Genomic DNA, 17,923 nt, shown 5'->3' on the forward strand with positions numbered 1-17,923 from the left:
CACCTCGTCCATCTCTACAGCAGCTGAAGACGCACCAGAGGAAGCTTCGAGCATGCTTCGCCACGAGCGGACGGCCTCGGAGAACGCGGTCTCCTGACGGCTCACTCTTACTGGCCGCGTGTGCCTCGCAGCAGCGGGCGGCGCGCTGCTCAGGGGCCCGTCCGGGGCAGAAAGGTCCCGGCGGCGGCCGCGCAACTCCTCTCGCCCCCGAGCGCCGCCGCTCGCGCCCACTGGCCTCATCAGGGCAGGAGCCAGTGCCTTCGGGGTCCCGTGCCCGCGAGAGGAGAGAGAGCATCTCGGGACGCCCTGGACGTGCGCTTCTCCGTGCCTCTCCGCTCCCGCCGTCGATGCGAGGGCGGCCGCGGCCGCGCGAAGCGGCAGGCGGGCCTCTTGATGACCTCAAGGCCCCGCCGCCGCGGATCCGGACCGCTTTAGCCGTGGCACTCCGGCGCTCATAGCGCACCTTTTTCGGGCGAGATCCGCAAGAGAGAAGAGGCTGTGCTGAACGTCGCTGGTGCCTGACAGAGAGCCGAAAGCCGAGGAGCTCGATCCGGGCCGCCTAGCTGGCTCAGCTGAGCGGGACCTCGCAGGTATAAGAATGTGGCCTCCATGATTGGACGAGGGGTGGGGGTGCAGGAGGGGTGCGCGTCAGCGTGGTCGTGGCAGCCAAGACGAAGCCTGTTGGCGCCTCGGCGCGGCGTGCGGCTCGGCTCTCGCACGGCAGCAAGCTCAAAAAGGGCTGCGCTTTGGCTCCTCCTTCTCGCGCCGCGCCTTCTTTCGCTCTACACGCTCACAACTCTCCTTCGTTCACCTCTTCGCACGCTCGCACACTGTCCGCGCACGGCGCCACTCCTCTCGCACCGCGCACGGGACGTATGGTGCCGGTCGCCGACGGGTCCGCCAGCGCCGCGCCGTCGGGCAGCCCTGCAGCGCTGGCCGAGGCGCTGGCGCTGGCGAGCGCGTCCGAGGATGGCCAGTCTGCGGCGCTGCAGGCACTAAATGTCTGGGCTGCAGCGGCATGCAAGCAGCATGCGTCCACAGCGCAGCTCGAAGACGTGGGCATGGATGCTGCGGCTCAAGCAGCCGTGCTGCCGGTGCTCTGGCAGGGCTTCATCTCGCCGCGGCGCGCCGACAACAAGAGCGCTGCCGCGCTGCTGCAGTCGCTCGTCTCGCTCGTCACAGCCAGGACTAGTCTGCTGCTGCCTCGTCTTTTGGAGACAGCAGTCGAGAACATCGGCCTCAAGGCATCCGTACTCGTCGCCGAGCAGCTGCTCCAGGCCGACCCCTCCCTGGTCCTGCAAGTGGACGCTGGCATGCTGCCGCGGCTCTTGCAAGGCAGCGACAACGGCAACGGGTCGGCCGTGCGTCGCTCGAAGTTGCTCTCGATGACGCTGTCGGCGCATGCGCTGCTCATCGGGTGCGAGCTCGACCGCAGTCGCAGCCCGGCCAGCGAGCCGCTAACGTCGGGAGAGCGCCGCTGGGTGGACATCTGGGCGTCATTGCTGGCGGCAGCCCTGACAAGTGCCTCTGCCCAGAAGCGCACGCAGCTCGGGCTCTGTCACGTTGCCGCAGTCGTTGAGCTGGCTCCCTGGGCCATGCCTGCTCTGTTGGACGCCGTCGCAGGCCAAGGCAACACAGAGGCGGCACTCAACGCGAGCCTCGTCGTGCTCCGCGCGTCTGGACGTCACATTGAGGTCGTCGAAGACGAGACGGGCCAGGACATCGACGAGCCAGCACAAGACGCGCCGACACGTCTGCGCGTGCCGGCGAGTCTGCTCTGCGCGTGCGCGGAGGCCCTGTCTGCCGAGACATCGCTGCTGGCCTTTACGCTGGTCATCGACTCCGGCCGGTCTGCGACTCCCTTCAGCAGCGCGGATCTGCGAGTCGTGCAGGCCTACTTCGAGGCCTCCTTCAGCATCACGCTGCCGGCCGCACGCATGGAGCTGAAGAGCCACATCGTCCGCTTCGTCGCGCGCCTGCGCTCGAGCTGCTACGCGGCCCAGCGGGATCAGACGATCATCGAGCGGGTCCCGCCCATCGAGCGCACACGGGCAGAGACTGCGCGCCTGCGCATCTGCATCCAGACGCTTCAGAGCGCCAATGACTTCCTGCAGTGGCTGACACGGCGATCGTCGCGAGCAGTGTATCCCGGTGCTCCGTACTACACCTGCGCCATCGGCCTGTCGCACCTGGCAGCTCTCATCGCGCTGGACTCGTCGCTCCGCGAGTCGACTGTGCCGTCCGATCCGCAGGCCTACTGTTTCCCGCTTGGCCTCGCCACGCCGCAGCTCGTCCGCCGGCTGCTATCATGCGCGGATCACTCGTACACCTCGGTGCAGGCGGAAGGCCTAGCGCTGCTGCGTAAGCTGCCGCGGCCTTTAGCGGGCCTCGAGTCATATGCTGCTGCGGAAGCGGCGATCCTCGGCAAAGGCCAGAGCCTGACCTTGGCGGCGCGCGAGGGCGAAAGTGCTGCATCTGCGGCTCTCTCTTGCCTCTTCATGGATCTCTACATCAAGTCGCCGGCACCAACATCGGCAGGGCCGAGTTTGACAGCACACGCTTTCGTCGCGCAGCATCTCGAGGCCCTGAACGAGCACGTCTCTGCCGCGGAAGCCGGAGAGGACGCGCTGCTCACTGCGGCACGCGAGCGGCCGCTGCACGGATCGCTCGTCACGCTGCAGGCGCTATTCCGCAGTCTCGGCGTAGAGAGCCCGGACGCCAGCGAGCTCGAGCAGACGCGTGCGCTCTACCAGCGCGCCGTTGCTGTGATCGATCGCATCTGGACGGTCACGCGCGTCGTCCTGGCTCTGAGCGCCCCGGAGGGGTCGCAAGGGCCGCGAAGAGATCACGAGGCTGCTCGAGCGCTGGCTGTCACAGGAGAGCACGACGACGCAGACGACAACGACGCTGCGGCCGGCCTCGGCCCGACGCACCAGGTCCTGCTCTCGTACGCCTGGCGAGGCATGAAAGAAGCCGCAGCGCTCCTCACTCTCCTCGTCCAGCTTGGACTGCAGGGCGATGCCGCCGCCAGCCGCTTGCTCTGGCCACGAGCCGAGCTGGAGGCGATCGGAGCGCGCTTCAGCGAGTGGATGACCCTCGTGCGGCATCGCGGAGCGTTCAGCACCATCGCACCAGCCTACGGTCAGGCCGCCTCGGCCATTCTCCGCTGTCGCTCACGCGAAGAGGTCGCTGACCTGCCGCGTGCGTGGCTCGACCGCTTTTTGGCTGCTGTCGAGGATCCGGCAGCAGCCCTGTCGACGACGAGGCGCAGCGCAGGCATCGGCGCGACTGTCGTGTCCCTCCTGGCGGCGTTCCCGCGCAGCTCCGACGTGGTCGCGCAGACAGTCGCCCGCCTTGTCGCGCTCGCATCCGACAGCAGCGCAACCTCGCCAGAGCGGTCGATCCACGCGCTGAACATCCTGCGCGCGTGTGTCGATGATCGTGATCTGGCCACGCCGCTGCAGTCGCACATCGGTCCTCTGCTCGAGCTGGTTGTGCCGCGCTTCTCTTCGCCGCTGTGGGGCATTCGCAACGCCTCGATGATGCTCTTCAGCTCTCTCGCGGTCCGAGCACTCCCAGGCAGCGGCACCAACCGCGACGACTCGTCCGCGCGCCGCCCTTTCGTCGAGTTCTTTGCACGCTTCCCAAGCCTGCTACCTGCGCTTGTGCAGCAGCTAGACGCCCTGTCATCCGAGCAGGCCCAGCTTGACACGACCGATGGCCAAAGTGCGCTCTTCGCCGTGCTTCTTCTGCTCTCGCGGCTGCAAGTCGACGACACCGCTCCGGCTGCCGCGTCGGCTGTAGCCCCAGACCCACTTGTGCCCCTGGTGGAGCGATGCCTGACCAGCCGCACCTGGAAAGTGAGTCGCTAGCCGTCTCGCGCCGACGATGGCGCTGACGCCTCTTGCACAGCTGCGTGAGGTTGCAGCGCGCGCTCTTTCCTCCCTCACAGCACCCGGCAGATGTGTCAGCGTGGCACATGGCCTGCTCAGCAGCTGTTCGCGACGCGACCAGAATGGAGCACACGGCAAGCTGCTCGCTGCAGAGCGCCTGGTGTCGCTTTCGCCAGCGGGCAACTCCGCTGAGCTGGAGGCGCTCTCCGCAGCATTGCAAGCTGCTGAGGCAAGCTGGCTGCATGACAATCGCTGTGCGGCAACACAGGCCGGCTTCCTGGCTCTCTGCGCGGCAGTTTCGAGAGCACAGGATGGCCGTGCTTCTTCTGCAGCCGCCCTGGTCGACCAGAACGCACGCACGCTTCTTCAGCGCGAGCACGCTGCGCAGGACTTGACGCGAGGCGACCACGCGGCTACGCCTGCGCTGCTCGCGCAGTGTGCTCAACTGCAAGTGCCCAGAGCATCGGCCGCGACTGTTGCCCAGCTGTTGGCACACCCCGTTGCCGAAGTGCGCTTTGCCGTGCTGGACAGCCTCTATACCGCAGGCGCGGAGGCACCTGGTCCAGAGACCACGAGCGCGCTTCTCGCCTGCCTGCTGAACCCAGAGGAGGCCGAGTGGGTGGCTACTGCCGCCGCGCGTGCGCTTGCGCGAGGGCCCGAGCTGGTAGCTCTGCAGGACAAAGGACTGCAAGACATCTGCGATCGGATGCTCGACGTCATCTCCTCGACGCCCAGCATGCCTCTTCAAGCAGCTCTGTTGCCTGTCTATGCCGCTGTGGTCGCAAGTCTTGCTGGCAGCGTCAGCTTCGAGGCGACGCGGCATCTAGACGTGTGCTGCGGTCAAGTCGCCGCCTGGAGCGAAGCCGAGCAGGTGAGTCAAGCCCCAGGAAGAAGGTCTCTCCTGCTCACACCCCTCTGCAGCCCTTGCACCTCCGCTTCGCCGCGCTGCAAGCGCTGCATGCTCTGCGAGGCAGGCTGTTCCCCAAGGCCGACCAGGCCGAATCCGACCCGCTCCCTTCGCGACTCTTCGCTGCCCGTCTTGCCTGCATCACGCTCCTGACCGACGACGACGAGGAGCTGCGCGAAAGCGCGGCCGAGCTCGCGGGTGCGACCATCGGCGCGAACGTGGCGGCATTGTCGGCAGCAGACAAGCAGCACGGCAGCATCCAGGTCGTCCGCGCGATGGCCATGCGCGCCAGCGTGTGCAGCCAGGCCAGCACTGATCGGGCGTGGGACTACATGTCCAGCACATGCACCGGCACCGATGCGGCTCGGTGGTCTGCCTGCGTGCGCGGCCTGCTGCTGCGAGACGACGCTGCATTTGGTACGTGGCCTCCCTCGTCTTGCCCGAATGTGCACTGACGTCCAGCACAGAGCTGGACATGACGGCCTGCTTCTCCACCGCCTCTGCCCTGTTCGCGGAGGAGGCCGCCAACCAGTACAAGCAGCCGCAGCAGGACCTGCTGCGGTGCGCGCGAGAAGTCTCGCGGCGCAAACTGCGGCTGACGGATGGCCAGGGCGATGCGGCAGGGCTCATCCAACGCCACTGTCACGCCTTGCATCGCTTCGCCGACCAGCTCGGGCTCGACGGCGACGGGCCGTTGCGGCCACACAGCTCGGCGCAAGTTTTCGTCCTGGCGACGCGTCTGGTGCTCATCACTCAAGCGCTCGCTCTCGAGCAGCCTCGGGACAGCAACGCAGAACTCACGGAGTCCGTCGGGCTGGCGCAGCGTCTGGCAGCACGCCTGGACCTCGAGCTTGGTGCGCTCGGCGCATTCGATCTCGCTTCCGCAGTCGCTCCCCCCGCCGCCTCCGCTGCCGAGTCGTCTCCAAAGCAGCGCTACCGCATCGCGTGAGGCTGGCATCCCTCCCACCCCGGCGTCGCTGCGTTGCACGCTGACGCCTAGCAATCTGATAATCATTCACCTCGACGCGCGACCCGCAGCATGATCTCCGACTTCTTCTTTCCAAACGTCGGCGGCGTTGAGGGCCACATGTACGCGCTGAGCCAGCAGTTGATCGCGCGCGGACACAAGGTGAGCGAGCGTCTGCGGACGCGGCAGGTTGCCGGCTGCTGACCAGGAGTCGAGGTCATCGTCATCACGCACGCGTACGCGCCGGACCGCACAGGCGTGCGCTATCTGCCATCGGGGCTGAAGGTCTATCACGTCCCGTTCGAAGTCATTGCACGGCAAGACACGCTGCCGCAATTCTTTGGCCTCTTTCCACAGCTGCGCTCCATCCTCGTGCGCGAGCGCATCGACATTGTGCACGGCCACCAAGCGCTGTCGAGCATGGCGCACGAAGGCATCCTGCACGCGCGCACCATGGGTCTGCGTGCGGTCTTCACCGACCACTCGCTTTTCGGCTTCGCCGACGCCGCGAGCATCCTGACGAACAAGCTGCTGCGCTTTGTGCTGAGCGACGTTGACGGCGTGTGCTGCGTCAGCCATGTCGGGTACGTGCGCTCGGTGCGACAGGCAAGAGGTACTTCACTGATCGCCTCTCTCCTGCAGCAAGGAGAACACGACGCTGCGCGCTGCGCTCGATCCACGCAAGGTCTACGTGATCCCAAACGCCGTCGTGCCTGCCCAGTTCCGACCCGACCCAGCAGCAGCCTCTCCCGACAGACGTGAGTCCGTGTACCGCGCGCTGTGGCGCTGCTCAGACTGACCCGTGTCCAGTGACGATTGTGGTGCTCAGCCGTCTGATGTACCGCAAGGGCATCGACCTGCTCATCGCAACCATTCCACGGATTTGCGAGCGGCACCCCGATGTGCACTTTGTCATCGGCGGCGATGGGCCGAAGCGAGTGGAGCTGGAGCAGATGCGCGAGAAGCACCTGCTGCACCAGCGTGTCGAGCTGTGCGGTGCCATCCGCCAGGGCGATGCGCGCGACGTGAGTAGTGACAGCGCGAGCGCTGCCATGATGATCGCTCAGATCATGCCTCAATACGTCTACTAGCACCTGGTGCGTGGTCAGATGTTCCTCAACACGAGCCTGACCGAGGCGTTCGGCATGTCACTCATCGAGGCGGCGTCCGCCGGGCTGCTCGTGGTGAGCACGCGCGTCGGCGGCGTGCCAGAGGTGCTGCCGCCGTGGATGTGCCTGCTTGCTGCGCCCGACGAGGATGGTACGTGTGCAGGCGCGTACGCCTGTGCGCCATCGCTGATCCTTGCGCCGCACCAGACGTCGTTCGCGCGACGGAGCAGGCCATTGCACGGGTGCGCGCAGGCCAGCATGAGCCGTGGCAGTACCATGCGGCTGTGAAGGACATGTACTCGTGGAGCGACGTAGCGGCGCGCACGGAGCGCATGTACGACGCTGCGATGGCACGCCCAGTGCCCGACAGCGTCGAGCGGCTGAGTCGGTGCGTGCTGTGAGCCGGCAGCGCTTGGCCGAGCGCTGATCCTTCCCCCCACGTACAGCTACTACGCCGGCGGGCCCGTCGCCGGCAAGGTGTTCTGCATCATCGTCGCCGTCGACATGCTCTTTCTGTATCTCCTCGAGTGGCTCAGCCCCACGGCGAGCATCGACTGCGTGCCGGACGCGCTTGACGACGACGGCGAGGCAGCCTGACGGCAGCCGTGCCCGGACAACATACCCGCATCTCCTCATACCCCTCTGCCTTTGAGCAGCAACGGATAGATTACAACTAGGCTTACAGCGAGCAAGGCGACGGTGACGGTGAGAGGCATGTCCAGGAACGGTCGGCGTAGAGAAAGCTGGAGCAGGAGTGAGGCACGGCAGGCTCAGAAGCCGAAGCGCAGCTGCTCGCGAGTGAAGCGCGGCGGCTCCCCTGCAGGAAGACGAGGAGGAATCAGCTGAGTGCAGAGACACGGGCAGTAGCAGCGCACACGCACAGTTGAGCCGCTCGGGCACGATGCGCCGCCGCTTCTTCTTCATCTGCTTCTCGTGGTTCTGCAGCACAATGTCGTTGAGCACGAGGTAGTGCTTGCCCTGATAGTGCTTGAGCATGTTTAGCGCCGTGCAGCTGGGAGGCAGGGCGTGTCAGTTTGTGCGCTGCGCGTCGGTAGTGGACGGCCACTCACGTGTGCAGAATGTCGGCGTGGACGATGGCCGTGCGGTTGGCGATCTCGTCGATGGAGATCTCCTCCTCAGTGCGCAGCAGCAGCTCCACGATCGTCTCGGCCCAGTAGGCGCGGTAGCCCAGCAGGCCCAGGTCCGAGAGCGGCTTCTCGGGACTGCCGAGCTTGTGCTCGCGCTTCGTCAGCTCGTAGCTGAACTCGATGAGCAGCTTGCCGAAGCCGGCGCGCTGGTGCTGCGGCAGCGTCAGAATGCACGCCACGTTGTAGTTCTCGGCGCTCTCCTTCTCCTTGGAGAAGTAGCCGATGATGTGGGCGCCGGCATCGTCGCGCTGCGCCATGACGTAGTAGAGGAAGGGGTCGACGTCGTAGTAGACGCTCTTGTGGTCGAGGAAGCACTTGCTTAGCAGACACAGGTTGCGGCACCACGTCTTCTGCCGGCGCCCGTCGATCTCGAAGAAGCTGATGTCCTCGTGCCGGTAGATCTCGTTGCCCGGCGGATGCACGATGCCGCACTTCTTGCGGTGGCGTGCCATGATGAAGGCCGTCGGAAAGTAGCACAGGCACATCTCGCACACGTAGAGCGTGTCGACGTGGGCGAACTCGATCGGGTAGGGACTGAAGTACCACGTCTCGATCTCGTGCGAGCCCATCTGGATGCGATTCAGATTCTTGACGCGCGAGACCTCGTGCACCGACTGCGTCATGCTGCCCGACGTGCGCAGCTTCTCAATCTCGGCCGCCTTGCTGAACGTGCCGGGCTGCTTGACGCCCGGCCGCGCGTTGGGATGCAGCTCGCGGTTGACCGACGCCGCCTCGCCGGCCTCTTCCGCGTTGGCTTCGCTCGTCTCGCCCACCATCTCGACGGTGACGACGGCGGCGTGCTCGCCGACGCCGCCGTGCGTCGTGTCGCCGTCGTCCATCTCCACGTCGCCGTCGGCGCCGGGCGTCATGGGCGCCGGACTGCTGCTGCCGCGCGACGGCGTTTGCGGCGACGGCGCGCTGGCAGCCGCACGGAGCGGCCCTGGCGTAGCGACACTGCTGCTGCCGTCGAGCGACTCCTGCGTCTGGCTCGCGGCCGCCATGGCGGCCTTCTTGAGCAGGTTGCTGCTCGCCGTGCGTGAGGGCGCTGCGCTCGGCGTGCCTGGAGTGCCCGGCGTTCCAGAGACACTCGGCCGCGCCGTCTTCTTGCGCCCAGTGCCGGTGCCGGGTGGAGCCGCTGGCGCCACGGGCTTGGGCCAAGTCATCTCGCGCGTGAAGATGAGGCGCTTGCCCGAGACCCATTCGTCCAGGCGCTGCAGATTGACGCGTGCATCAGCCTACGCGGCCTCACGAGCAGGGAGAGCGACGCACCTTGTTGAACTCGGCATAGTGCACGTAGTACTCCAGCTTCTCCTCTGCCGGGCGGGCCTCGTCCTCGGCACGCGCGGCCGCCGCGCCGGCGCCGAGGCGGCGCGGCTTGGGGCGCTCGCGCACGGAGAGGATCTCGGCCAGGCGCTGCTCCACCTCGGCCGTGGCGAGGTCGGGCTTCTCGACGAAGATCTTGCAGCCGACGATAACGTCTGCGATGCCGTACGTGCCCGGAGCGGCGATGAGCGGCGCCTCGTCGGGCGCCGGTGTGCCGTGCCCATGGCCGCTGCCGCCGCCGCCGTGGGCGCCGCCGGAGCCGCTGCCACTGGCGGTGGAGGGCCCGGGCGTGCTGGGCAGCGTCTTCTGTGCGCGCTGAGGCATGCTGTGCGCGCCGCGGCGGAGAGAAGCTGCGGAGCGGGCTGGATGTGAGGGCCGCGCCAGGCCAGAGGCAGCGGTGGGGCAGCGAGCGGTGTGTGATGGCGGTGCTGAGCCTGCGAGCGAGTCCAGTCAAGTGTCCCACGCCGGTGGGGCTGGCAGACGGGAGTCGCGCGCGCAGAAAGCGACGCGCCACGTCGCCGAGAAATAGCATGGCCTCATCACTCGCTAGCTGGTTGCTTAACACAGGCGCTACAAGAGACAGGCATCAGATCATCACATAGATCGTGAACAGTCTTGCAAGTGTTATAGATGTGAATATGGGGGCTTGGCCCTGACACGATGTTCTCCCAAGCGAGAGGGGGCGTGGCGCGTCGCGTGCGCTCAGCCTTATGGTCAGGAGCGTCCTCACGGCACCTGACGCCACTCGAGCCGCAGTGTGATCCCCGAGTCGTCCGCCAGCTGCCGCTCCTCGAGGGCTGCAGCCTGCTCAGCCTCCAGCTCGGCGCGCTCCCGTAGCTGGCGCCGCTCCTGCCTGGCATGGTAATGCCAGTGCATGCGCTCGTCGACGGCAGCGAGGAATTTGCTCAACGCATAGTCATCGCTGTCAGGATCGAGGTCGCGCAGGCGTTTCAGACCAGCAGCGCAGATGCTGCCGTCGGGACCGCTCATGGACTGGCGCTCCGCCTCCTCGACCTGAGCTCAGAGGCGTTTCTCGCTGGGCTCGAGGCGCTGCGAATACCACGTCTTCGTATCGGCGTCGCATCTGTCGTGAGGCACCTCGAAGCTGATGCTGTAGCCGTGTCGCTCGTGCTCGGCAATGTACTCGGCAGACGGCATCAAGCGCGTGTTGCCGCGGCCAGCTCCGCCCCCGGCCCCGCTGTGCTCCGGCGAAGCTTGCGTGAGGTCGTCCTGATCGTCGTTGGATGCTGCCTGTGCGCCGCTGAAGGGATCCGCGTATGCCCGTCTTGCTTTGACGGGCCCTGGCATCGGAGACGGTAGAGGCGGGAGACTGGCTGGGCGACGCAGGCTTGTGCGCCACTCGGCAAAGGAGTCGGCCTCGACCAGCTGCAGCAAATACTCGTTTTCTTCGCGCAGACGCTGCAGTTCCAGCGACAGAGCGAGAGTGGTGCTCCCGAGCTTGTGCTCGTACCGCAGAAGCTGCGCGAGAGTGATCAAGGCGACGCTGATGATGTTCAGCGGCAGGCGCAGCCGAGGCAGAGGCGGGACGTAGACCAAAGGCGCAATTTGGCTGGCCCTCTCGTCGATAATGTGCTGCATGTGTTGGTCCAGTCTCATCTCGCGGCTGAAGTTGGTGACCAGTGTGCCGAGGTCGTGGGTGTCCAAAAAGCGGCCCGGTTGCTGCAGCACAATCACCTCAAAGGCGTGGAACGTGCCGGGGAGCTCGCGCAGCAGGTCGCGATTGTCCTTCGATCCGTAGAGGCCGAGGACGTCGCTACCTGTGTCCCAGAGGGTTGCATGGTCAACATCGGCCGTTCGAGCCGTCAGCCAGCGCTCCATCTTGAGGATCGGCTCGTGCAGCTCGGCACCCAAAAGCATGAAGTACGCTCCGGCCGAGCAGCCCATTGCTCTCTGTATGCTGTGCGGGAGCCTGACAGCATTGTGCAGCATCAGCTTCTCTCTGACAGCGTCCGCAGCTGTGTCCTGCGAAAGGCCACCCACGGCGCGCCACCACTTGCACTGAGGGTAGAGTGTCTCAGCAGGCTGACTTTCACGGCCAAGCGGCAAGCTCTGTTCGCGTTTGCGCGCGGTGCAGTGCTCACCGGGTTTGACAATATCGGCTCATCGAGCGGAAGTACGGTTACGGCCCGCGGCGGGCAATTGCATCCGAGGAAGCACTTCCTCTCTGCATATTCTCTGCAAATGTAGTCTGGCTGCTGAAGCAAGCGGCCGTTTGCACGATGGACACACAGCAGCTCTTCCGGCGGCGCAACCACGCGCCAGCCGCCGTCGCATGTGACGGACAGCGCAGGCGATGACGAGCGCTCTTCGTTTGTGCGGTCCATGCTCGACGAGAGGGTTATGTTGCGCGAGGATGGAGTTGCAGTGAGGGTGTCGCGGGAGAAGGTAGGGACGGCGCAGGAATATAGACGGAGAGAGCCACGCAAGCCGGATGGGTGAGACGGTGAGGCCAAAGGCCGCCTTGCGCGCCGCTTCTTATGCCGTGCGCCTGCCTGGCTGCAGCCATGCATTGCTCTCGCTTCAGCCCGGAGGCGAGCAAAGGCCCTGCACCGCTTCAGGCGGCCCAACAGTGAGCAGATCAGTGCAAGCGGTCGAGGGCGCCTGTCTCTCTGTGTGCTGCCCCTGGCGGGCTCCTCCGGACGCCGGCCGCCAGGGGCGCGCGCGGCGCCGCTTGCGTGCTCGGGGCGCGCCGGCCGCGCCTTCGTGTTCCGCGGCGCGCCCAAGGCCGTGCTTGCTGTTGCTCTTGCTTGCCGCATTGCTCGCGCGCATCCTTCCTTCTGCTCCGCATCGCTCCTCGCCGTGCCCTCCAACTTGCCCCGCCGCAGCATGCCCTCTGCGCCGCCCGCCGAGGAGGCGCAGCCGGTGCGCGGCATGCAGCGCCTCGCCCTCGCCGCCTCGCCCGATGCGGGCACCGCCGCGCCGCAGCCGCAGTGGACATCCCGGCCCGCCGGCGCCCACAGCCCCGCGCACGCCGGCAGCGGCGCCGACGCCGTGCCGTCGCGCATCAGCGTCTCGCTCTTCGGCGCCTCGCTCTCCTGCGGATCCAGCGCAGCAGGCCCGGCGTCGCCGCTGCCCGCCAGCGGCACGTCGCCCAGCGGCATCGCACGCGCCTTCTCGGTGCAGCAGGCGCAGCAGCAGCTGACCCAGCAGCACGCCCAGGCAGGCGCTGCCGCCGCGCCGCAGCAGCCGGCGACGACGCACACCATCTCGCACAACGACACCAGCGTGCTCTCGCTCGCCGTCGACGAGGCCAGCGGCCTCGTCTTCAGCGGCAGCCAGTGCGAGGACATCTTCGTGAGCACGGCGGCGTCTCGCCGGCGCTCGCTTTGCATGCTCACACCCTGCCGCACACGCCAGGTGTGGGATCTCAACACGTACCAGGAGCGCACGCGCCTCATCGGTCACACCGCCAGCGTGCTGGCGCTTGAGCTGTGCGCCGAGAAGGGCTGGCTCTTCAGTGCCAGTGGTGAGTGCCGTCGGCAGCGACTCTGACAGCGCCGCCGCTGATAAGGATGGCGCTTCGTGCGTGCCAGGCGACAGCACGGTGCGCATCTGGGACGTGCACACGCTCTCGCCGCTGTTTGTGATCTACCCTGCCGACGAGCGCGTGGGCGACATCTTCGCACGTGAGTTCGCCGGCGTTGGGCGCATGCCTGTGCGGCGCTGACTGATGGCGATGCAGTCAAGTGGTGTGCGGCGCTGCAGACGCTCTACTTTGGCTGTCAGAACACGAGCCTGCAAGTGAGTGCTGCTTGCACGTTTCTCTGCACGCAGACACTGAACACAGCGCGCAGTGGATCTCGCTCGCCTCGCTACAGGCTGCGACAGAGCGCAGCGGCACGGCGTCGGTGCCCATCGTGCGTCCACACAAGTTCTTCGACTCCGGCCCGCACGGCGGCGGCGGCAGCCAGACGCGGCTGTCTGCGAGTGCCAGCAGTACGCGCGCTGGCACACCCGTCGCAGCGCTGCACACGCCGCCGCTCGGCCTCGCCTCGTCGCCGGCACCTGCTGTGCCGCGCCGCGGCTTCTTCGAGCGCGCCAGCACGAGTCCAGACGTCTCGTATCGCCATGCTGCAGGCTCGCCGCTGGGCTCGGCGGCGTCCAGTCCGGGATCCTCCGGCGTGCCGCTCCTAGACACGAGCAACGTTCGTGCCATCCAGCTGCCGACGCGCAACATGCTGCCCAACGCGCATCACGGCTATGTCTACGCGCTCGAGCTCTTGCCGCCGGCGCCGGGCGGCAAGCCACTCCTCGTGTCAGGCTCGGGCGACGAGGACATCAAGCTGTGGATCTGCACGCCTGACGGACTCATCGAGCACGGCACGCTGCACCACAGTCCCAATGGCGTGCTGGCCCTCGCAGCGTGGGATCGCAACACGCTCTTTGCGGGCCTGCAGGGCGGCGAGGTGGAGGTCTGGGATGTGGAGACTGCGCGCGTAGTGCGTTCGCTGCCGGCGCACAGCGATGACGTTCTGGCGCTTCTTGCCGTCTCGATGCCGGGCCAGACCAAGTGTCTGTTCAGCGCGTCTGCAGACGGGAGCGTCAGGAAGTGGGATGCAAGCTTCAAGTGCGTCACCGAGTGGAGGGCGCATCAGGATGCCATCGTGCTGTCACTCGCCAGTCTCAAGAGCACGGGCATCAGCGCCACACTGCTCACCGGCGCATCGGACAATCTCATCAAGATCTGGGACGTGCCCGTCTCTCCGCTGCCCTCCGGCAATGGCTCAGAAGGCGCCCTTGCGCCGGCAACGGCGTTCGCAGGCGGCGATCCTCTGCTCTCCGCGCTGGCGCAGTTTGTCTCGTTCCGCTCCGTCTCGGCGCAGGAGACCCTGCGCGAGGACTGTCGCCAGTGCGCACACTGGCTCAAGGCGCATCTCTCCGACTTGGGCGCCGAGACGTCTCTGCTGGCAGGCGCAGAAGGGCGCAATCCCCTCGTGCTGGCCACCTTCCGCGCGTGCGGCTCAAGCCTGAAGCCGCGGCGCCGTGTCGTGGCCTACGCGCACTACGACGTCGTTGCGCCGGGTGCGACGGAGCGCTGGACGTCCGATCCCTGGACACTCGCCGGACGGGATGGCTACCTCTTCGCGCGCGGCGTCAGCGACAATAAGGGCCCGTGCTTGGCGATTGCGCATGCGACGGCAGAGCTGATGAAGGAGGGCAAGCTCGAGACGGACGTTGTCTTGCTGGTGGAGGGCGAGGAGGAGGCCGGAGGAAGCGGCTTCTTGGATGCCGTGAGACGCGCCAGGGATCAGATTGGAGACGTGGTGAGTGACTCTGCCTTCAAGCCTGCACGCCACACGTGCTGATTGCAGCTCTGGCAGGACGTGGTGCTGCTGAGCAACTCGTACTGGCTGGGCGAAGACACGCCGTGCCTCACAGTGGGCCTCAGAGGCGTCGTCCAGGCGGAGATCGAGGTTCGCAGCGGGGCACTGGACATGCACTCGGGCGTGGACGGCGGCGCGATGCGGGAGCCAATGATCGACGTGAGTGCCCGTCGCCTGAGGCACGTCCACTCAACGCTGACCAGGACGCGTGTAACCCATCACAGATGGTCAAGCTGCTGTCCTCACTGTCGTCAGGCGAGCAAGTGCTCATCCCTACATTCTACGACTCGGTCCGGCCAGTCTCGGCGTCCGAGCGCGCCTCGTACGCCGCGCTGGCTGCCATGCGCTCCTCGCGCGGCGGCGCCGGCGTCTCCGTCGAGGCGCTCATGGCGCGCTGGCGGCATCCGTCGCTGAGCGTGCATCGCGTCAACGTCTCGAGCGGCTCGGGCGGCGGCAACGCCAGCGTCATTCCCGCGCGGGTCACGGCAGCCGTGTCGCTGCGCCTCGTGCCCGACCAAGACCTGCGCAGCATCACCGAAGCGCTGATCAAGGCGCTCAAGGAGACGTTTGCGGCGATGCAGAGCCCAAACTCGTTGCAGGTGGTGCTGAGACACCAGGCTGACTGGTGGCTCGGCATCGAGAGCGCCTATGCCTCTGCCTTGGCCAAGGCCGTCGAGGCGGAGTGGGGCATCCCTCCAGTGTCCATCCGAGAAGGCGGTGTGAGTGCTTTCTCTGTGCTCTGTCCTTCTTCACATCTGATCGCCGCCGCGACAGTCCATTCCGGCTCTGGCCATCCTCGAGAAAGAGCTCGGCGCTCCCGCCGTGCACCTGCCGATGGGCCAGGCGTCGGACTGCGCGCATCTCGCAGACGAGCGCCTGCGCCTCGTGAACCTGCGCAAGGGCAAGCAGGTCATCCGCCGCTGGCTGTGCAGCGAGTCGCTCAGCGCTGCTGCCGCGGCTCGCGCGGCGTAGGGCACAGCGAAGCTTCGCTGCGCCGGCAAACGCTCCCCATATAGACGCTCGTCCGCGAGCATGCATCATCTGTCATCATCATCTGCGGCCGCTCCTCAATGCTCTGCACATCATACCACCACCCCCTAATGCATCGTCTACATCGTCAGGCCAACGTGCGCAGCCATCCGCGCTTCACGAGCGGCTCGCGTGAACGGGCCGATCGCGGCGTGGCCATCCTCAGCCCTGCTCCCAACGCCCGCCCCAGGTGTGGCGGCGACGAGGCAAGTCGAAGTGTGACGTATATGCGATTGCACGCTGAGGCTGTGAGGCTGGGGAGATCTAGAAGTTGAAGTGGAACTGCTGCCGCTGCCCTCCAAAGTGGTTGCCGAACGGCGAGCCGCCTTGTTGTTGAAACTGCAGCACAGAGAGATGGCGTCAGCAAGGCTGCTCGCAGGGCGGGCGCTCTGACGCTGGAGGGCCATTCAAGCAGATGCTCAAGCCAGAAGTCTCGGGATGCCGCAGCAGCAAAGCCGCGTAGTCACTCACGAATTGCTGGAAGGGATGGCCGCCCTGCTGGAACGGGTTTGCGAAGCCTCCCTGTCCGCCAGCCGGGTCGTTCGGATCGTCTCCAGCGTCGTACCGGTCGCGCAGCTCCTGGTTGCCCAGCACGCCAAACGCCTCGTTAACCTGCGCCATCTTCTCCGGACTGCCGCCCTTGTCAGGGTGGTGGATCTTTGCCGCTTTCCGGAAGGCCTTCTTGATCTCTGCTGCCGAGGCCGTGCGCGGCACCGAGAGCACGGCGTAGTAGTCCTTCGTCTTGCTCAGCTTGAGCCGCTTCTGTGCCTTCTGCAGGCGCGCGTGCAGGCCTCGATCTTGGCCGCCTGCGGTCTGAAGCGCCTTCTCCAGATCCCGCACCGCATCCTCATACCGCTCTGCCGCCAGGTGCTCCTCGCCCCGCGCCGCAAGGGCGAATGCATTGTCGGGATCGCGTGCCAGGACCGCCTCGCAGAACGGCTTGGCCTTGGCCAGCTCGTCGAGCTCAAAGTAGGCGCGGCAGTGCAGCGCGCGCAGCTCGTGCAGCAGGGCGGAGTGCGCGAGCGGGTCGCGCAGTTGCACAGGCAGGATTGGCTCGCTGTCGCCCTCTGCAATGGCGGCATCTGCCTGGATGGCAGCGGTGACGTCCTCGATGAGGCCCAGACCGCCGACCTTGCCGCCTCGCAAAGCCGACAGCACTGGCCGCCAGGCGCCGCTCTCGGCGAAGCCCTGTGCCTTCTTGAGCGACTTCTCAAAGGCACGCAGGCGACGGTGAGCCCGTGCGCAGCGCCCATTGTCGGGATCGGAGTTGAGACAGGACTTGAGATGCACGAGTGCAGAGGTGCGCAGACCCGAGTCGTGCGTCGAGAGAATGTAGTAGGAGAGCGACGAGAGGCGAAGCAGAAGCGAGGGCGAGGGCGAGAGATGCGCAATGCGGCTGCAGAGCGCGTGTCAGTCTCGTGACGAATGGCAGGCACGTCAGAACAAGTCACCTCCAGTCGGCGAGCGCCTCGTCAAACTCCTCCTTCTCGGCACAGCACTCTGCGCGCCATCGGCGCACCTCGAGCTCGCCCGGCGCCACCTCGAGCACAGCCGCAGCGTTGCGCGCACACTCGTCGGCGCGCGCGCGGCCGGCAGCGTCGAGCGGGCGCTGCTTGGCCGCGGCCTTGCGCACGTCGGCCAGCGCCTTCTGCGCTGCGCGGCGGGCGTCGCCGGCGCGCGAGAGCGAGGCCTGCAGCGCCAGTGCGGCCGCATCGCCCGGCTTGCTGGCGACGTACTGCTTCAGCGCCGCCGCGGCCGCGTCCAGCTGGCCGTCCTTGGTGAGCGCACGGGCGCGCTCGAGGTGCGCGGCGGCAAAGTGCGAGTTGAGGGCGAGGGCGGCGTCGAGGGCCTGCAGTGCCGCGCCCGTGCGGCCGAGCGAGAGGAGCGCAGTGGCGCGGCGGAAGTGCGTCAGGTACGAGGCGCCGCTGGACGACGCCAGCTCGACGGCGAGCGCAGCGTCGAAGGCGGCGAGGGCCGCCGAGGCACGCCCCGACGTCAGGTGCGCCGTGCCGAGGCGCAGCTGCTCGGCGGCCGACGGCGGCGCCGCGGCGGCGCCTGCATCGCCGGCGATGAGCTGTGCGAGCGTGACGAGCAGGAGCGACAGGAGCAGGAGACGCATGATGCCGGGCCAGGCAGGTGCGGTGGTGGTGGACGGAGGCGAGAAGCGCAGGCGGGCGAGACGCCTGCTCTGAGTCGCCGTGG

The 17,923-nt window shown here is 66.9% G+C and overlaps 5 protein-coding genes across 5 annotated transcripts; 2 read left to right on the forward strand and 3 right to left on the reverse strand.

The window, feature by feature from the left end:
• The first annotated feature begins 790 nt into the window (after positions 1-790).
• On the forward strand, positions 791-7,554 carry FA09DRAFT_319699 (hypothetical protein). The gene is made up of 11 exons (XM_025740952.1): positions 791-3,860; positions 3,913-4,764; positions 4,815-5,217; positions 5,268-5,745; positions 5,839-5,929; positions 5,984-6,351; positions 6,410-6,525; positions 6,578-6,792; positions 6,859-7,027; positions 7,084-7,264; positions 7,323-7,554. The coding sequence occupies exons 1-11, from the start codon at positions 876-878 to the stop codon at positions 7,471-7,473; spliced, it is 6,009 nt and encodes a 2,002-aa protein (XP_025597637.1). The 5' UTR covers positions 791-875; the 3' UTR covers positions 7,474-7,554.
• On the reverse strand, positions 7,528-9,764 carry FA09DRAFT_361181 (hypothetical protein). The gene is made up of 4 exons (XM_025745320.1): positions 9,294-9,764; positions 7,947-9,235; positions 7,758-7,888; positions 7,528-7,693 (listed from the first exon to the last, which is right to left on the reverse strand). Exons 1-4 carry the CDS (start codon positions 9,669-9,671, stop codon positions 7,647-7,649), a joined length of 1,845 nt encoding a protein of 614 aa, XP_025597638.1. The 5' UTR covers positions 9,672-9,764; the 3' UTR covers positions 7,528-7,646.
• A 239-nt stretch (positions 9,765-10,003) lies between these two features.
• On the reverse strand, positions 10,004-11,937 carry FA09DRAFT_361182 (hypothetical protein). Its single transcript, XM_025745321.1, has 2 exons — positions 11,450-11,937; positions 10,004-11,366 (listed from the first exon to the last, which is right to left on the reverse strand). The coding sequence occupies exons 1-2, from the start codon at positions 11,876-11,878 to the stop codon at positions 10,368-10,370; spliced, it is 1,428 nt and encodes a 475-aa protein (XP_025597639.1). The 5' UTR covers positions 11,879-11,937; the 3' UTR covers positions 10,004-10,367.
• A 226-nt stretch (positions 11,938-12,163) lies between these two features.
• On the forward strand, positions 12,164-15,929 carry FA09DRAFT_330527 (Zn-dependent exopeptidase). The gene is made up of 8 exons (XM_025742639.1): positions 12,164-12,662; positions 12,726-12,834; positions 12,902-12,994; positions 13,051-13,109; positions 13,163-14,632; positions 14,690-14,851; positions 14,917-15,411; positions 15,467-15,929. Exons 1-8 carry the CDS (start codon positions 12,195-12,197, stop codon positions 15,662-15,664), a joined length of 3,054 nt encoding a protein of 1,017 aa, XP_025597640.1. The 5' UTR covers positions 12,164-12,194; the 3' UTR covers positions 15,665-15,929.
• FA09DRAFT_309260 (TPR-like protein) lies at positions 15,790-17,866 on the reverse strand. The gene is made up of 3 exons (XM_025740603.1): positions 17,173-17,866; positions 16,193-17,117; positions 15,790-16,060 (listed from the first exon to the last, which is right to left on the reverse strand). The coding sequence occupies exons 1-3, from the start codon at positions 17,838-17,840 to the stop codon at positions 15,986-15,988; spliced, it is 1,668 nt and encodes a 555-aa protein (XP_025597641.1). The 5' UTR covers positions 17,841-17,866; the 3' UTR covers positions 15,790-15,985.
• Between the last annotated feature and the right edge of the window lie 57 nt (positions 17,867-17,923).

Source organism: Tilletiopsis washingtonensis (genome assembly GCF_003144115.1).
Source record: "Tilletiopsis washingtonensis strain MCA 4186 unplaced genomic scaffold FA09scaffold_13, whole genome shotgun sequence".
Classification (NCBI taxonomy): Eukaryota; Fungi; Basidiomycota; class Exobasidiomycetes; order Entylomatales; genus Tilletiopsis; species Tilletiopsis washingtonensis.